General features: G+C 40.8%; 1 protein-coding gene across 1 annotated transcript in view; it reads right to left on the reverse strand.

The window, feature by feature from the left end:
* Positions 1–2,200: 2,200 nt before the first annotated feature.
* Positions 2,201–4,135, reverse strand: part of LOC134566045 (forkhead box protein I1c-like) — a 2,286-nt gene continuing 351 nt past the window's right edge. The window contains exons 2-3 of the mRNA XM_063425757.1: positions 3,910–4,135; positions 2,201–2,718 (exon numbers count right to left, since the gene is read on the reverse strand). The exon at positions 3,910–4,135 is cut by the window's right edge and continues 43 nt beyond it. Coding sequence (XP_063281827.1) covers positions 2,201–2,718; positions 3,910–4,135 — 744 coding nt within the window. The remainder of the gene's footprint in view (positions 2,719–3,909) is intronic.

Here is a 4,135-nt window from a genome sequence, read left to right on the forward strand (position 1 = left end):
ATATGACCATTGTTTAGGTTTTAGGGGATGAGTGGGGACTGGAAGAGGAGGATACCAATAGCTGTATATTGTGGTAAGAGCATTAAATTGCTGGGAGGCAGCAAGTGTTGGGAGGTGAGGTCATACCCCGGCGCTCACTAACTATTTCATATAATATCTGCTCAGGGGGAGGGAAGTCTGTGCTACCTGCTAGCCAGGGCCGCCATCAGGGGGTGACAACCATAACGGTTGTCATGGGCCCGGCGGCCCTGGGGGGCCCGGCCGCCCGGGCCCCACGTGTGGGGCCCATCGGGTGGCCCACACACTTAGGGCCACCCGATGAGCCCCCTCCTTCAGGGGCCCGGTCAGCGCTGTGGCCGTTGTAAAAAGCAGCCGCAAGTGCTGCTGGGAGGAAGTGGTTACTTCCTCCCAGCTCACTCTGCGCAGGAGGAGCGCACCCGCCCGCCCAGCCGTGAAGAGGGAGAGCCAGGCAATGAAGAGGGAGCAGCGCCGACTCCCATCATCCCCAGCCACCCTCCTGCAAAGAAAAGGTAAGAGAAAGGAGGGTGGCTGGAAAATGAGCTGTGTGTGTGTGCATGTATGTATGTATGTGTGTCTGTGTCTGTCTGTATGTATGTATGTGTATGTATGTCTGTCTGTGTCTGTATGTATGTGTGTCTGTCTGTATGTATGTCTGTCTGTATGTATGTCTGTGTGTCTGTATGCATGTCTGTGTGTCTGTATGCATGTATGTGTATGTCTGTCTGTATGTATGTCTGTGTGCATGTATGCATGTATGTGTATGTATGTCTGTGTGTCTGTATGCATGTAAGTGTTTGTATGTCTGTCTGTCTGTATGTATGTCTGTGTGCCTGTATGCATGTATGTGTATGTATGTCTGTCTGTATGTATGCATGTATGTGTATGCATGTATGTCTGTCTGTCTGTATGCATGTATGTCTGTCTCTCTGTATGTGTATGTCTGTATGCATGTATGTGTATGTCTGTATGTATGTATGTGTGTCTGTGTATGTCTGTGTATGTCTGTATGTATGTCTGTGTGTCTGTATGCATGTCTGTGTGTCTGTATGCATGTATGTGTATGTCTGTCTGTATGTATGTCTGTGTGCATGTATGCATGTATGTGTATGTATGTCTGTGTGTCTGTATGCATGTAAGTGTTTGTATGTCTGTCTGTCTGTATGTATGTCTGTGTGCCTGTATGCATGTATGTGTATGTATGTCTGTCTGTATGTATGCATGTATGTGTATGCATGTATGTCTGTCTGTCTGTATGCATGTATGTCTGTCTCTCTGTATGTGTATGTCTGTATGCATGTATGTGTATGTCTGTATGTATGTATGTGTGTCTGTGTATGTCTGTGTATGTCTGTATGTATGTCTGTGTGTCTGTATGCATGTCTGTGTATGTATGTCTCTGTGTCCTTTTGTATCAGTGTGTGCGTTTGTGTCTGTGTGTGGACCCAGTGGGCGGTATTTGGAGGCGAGCCCCAGGGGGCCCAGACCCTGAGCTGAGTTAGGGGCCCCAAAATTTCTGGTGGCGGCCCTGCTGCTAGCTACCACACCTAATTGCCCCTAATTAATAGAAAATATGTGCTCCTAAAAGAAGAGAAAACAAACTACTCCAGAGATATGAGAAATTATACTATACGGGTAACCTATAAAAACAGCAACAGACTTATGTGAAATGACAAACAAAATGTTTTCAAATATTTTCTAATTCCATCTTTCAGAATGTACACACACCACCACTTTCCACACACCCTAAACTCTTTACTAAAAAAAATCGATGTTATGGGAAAACACTGATTTGGTTATTATTAACATTGATTATGTATCCTGCTCACCAGTTTCGGGGTATATGCAAAACAGGCACGACACATAAAATAAAACTTTCTTTAATAAAATATAAAACATATTAAAATACAAATTATAAACACAAAACTGGCTTTATTTAAATAAAATAATATTCGTAGATATGTCAGGAAATATTAGGGCAGTCATGAAATATTCATGGGATTGTCATACATTCTTGTTGTAAATAATTGTTCTACAGGAAGTAGAGTACAACAAGCCATTGAAAATATATACAGGTTCATCTTAGATACTTCCTGTTAATGAATGATCTTCGCGATGTATGCACTCTTCAATATTTTATTAAATGCTTTTGTTAAATGCAAGTTCAAAGTCAATATAATGGTCAGTATATTCCAGAGTAAAGAGGGGATGGAGGGGTTTGAAATGGACGAAGAAATTGTGACTGCATTGCTTGACTTTGAATGGTGGAAGAGAAGGTATTATAATAAGGGGCACTGTTATAAAATAGTCCACTGTCTTGCACATGTGCAGATGGTTCCATTAAAGTATTCTGTGTAAAACTGCCGAACCCTGTAATGTTTCTTTGTGTTACTTCCGAAACTAGGTCCAATGGCATCTGTCCATTTGCAGAACTGGAATCCAGGGAGGACACGCGGTTATAAAAATTGCGTAGACAAGGTGTATACGTGACAGCTGGAGGAGAAACACTTCTGTCCTGGGATGAAAGCCCTTTGTTTGAGGAAGGCGAATTTTGTATAGAGGAAGTTTCTTTACTGTTCTCATTTATGATTGCCTGGTCATCGACAGTCTTCAGTTTTTTAGACTTTCTTTTTCTGCGGAAATTACCATTATCAAAATCTTTTTCGCAGTTTGGATCAACGATCCAGTAGTGTCCCTTTCCTAAAAAAAAAATAAAAATCTGTTACAAACAACTTGATTATTACCATTACAAAAAATGCATTCACCACAATTAATAGACAGAAAAATAAAAATATAACTAAACGTATAGCAGGTGCAGGTTACAGTAATTATCTCATGGTAGCTCTGTTTGGAATGGAAATAAACTGTACAAAAACGATAGTTTGCATCTTTCTCAAAAGGGAACACATGTTCTCAGTTAGCAGTTCAGAGGTTTTGCTAGGATGTATTTAAACTAGGAGGGGGGCAAAAGGGTGATACAACATCAATCCAATTGCCCCCCCAACACAAGGACAGAAGGTGCCTTTAGCAAGTGTGTTGAAAAAATGACAAGCTTAGAGTCATGTCTACAAATGCTAGCAGTTTAGGGAATAAGATCCATGAACTTGTGGTAATAATGGCAACTGATAGTGTAGATTTTAGTCGCTGTTACTGAGACATATTTAGAAAAATGACTGGGACATACACTTTATATAGAAAAGACAGGGAAGGCAAGAAAGGGGGAGGGGTGGCCCTGTATGTGAAGGATAGCATAAAATCTAGCCTAATAAGATAGTGAAGCGAACATAGAGTCCATTTGGGTTATGTTAGAATTTAGTAATAACACAGTAACTCGTGTAGGTCTGATTTATAAGCCCCCAGGACAAATAGAAGAGTTAGATAATCTACTAGTTGAGGACAATGAAGGGGGAAGTTATCATCATGGGTGACTTTAATCTTACTGATGTGAATTGGAAAACCAAAATAGCTGCTTGTGCCAGGAGCACACATATTCTAAACTCCCTACTGGGATTGTCTCTAAAACAAGTCGTTGAGGAGCCAACTCGTAAAGAAGCCATACTAGATTTAGTGTTAACAATTTGAGATTTGGTGTCAGATATTACTGTAGGTGAAAGTTTAGGATCCAGTGACCAAACAAAAGTTTTAGACTTTAGAAAAACAGACTAGCAGATGAATGATTAACCAGTCAACTTGTCAATCAGGCCTATGATAACTACACTGCATCATGATATATCCTGCTTATTTAGCTTCACCTTCTCTAAAGAGGACGGGTGTTATTAATAGAGCAGTACGTTTAATTTTGTTTTAGAGTGTTAACAGACCAAAATTGTTCTGATAGCATAGATAGATTGCCACTCATGGGCAAACAGTTAAACATTAAAGGATTCTCACCTGGGTCACTTTCTTCTCTTGGGACCTTCTTAAAGCAGTCATTTAAGGACAGGTTGTGCCGAATAGAGTTTTGCCAGCCTGCTTTATCCTTCTTGTAGTATGGGTAGTTGTCTAAGACATAATCATAGATTTGGTTGAGTGTTAGTTTCTTTTGTGAAGTACTTTTAATTGCCAAGGCAATCAGAGAAGCGTAGGAAAATGGAGGTCTCATCTTCAGGGTGTCGTC

The sequence above is a fragment of the Pelobates fuscus genome, chromosome 6 (genome assembly GCF_036172605.1).
Source record: "Pelobates fuscus isolate aPelFus1 chromosome 6, aPelFus1.pri, whole genome shotgun sequence".
NCBI classification, from domain to species: Eukaryota; Metazoa; Chordata; class Amphibia; order Anura; family Pelobatidae; genus Pelobates; species Pelobates fuscus.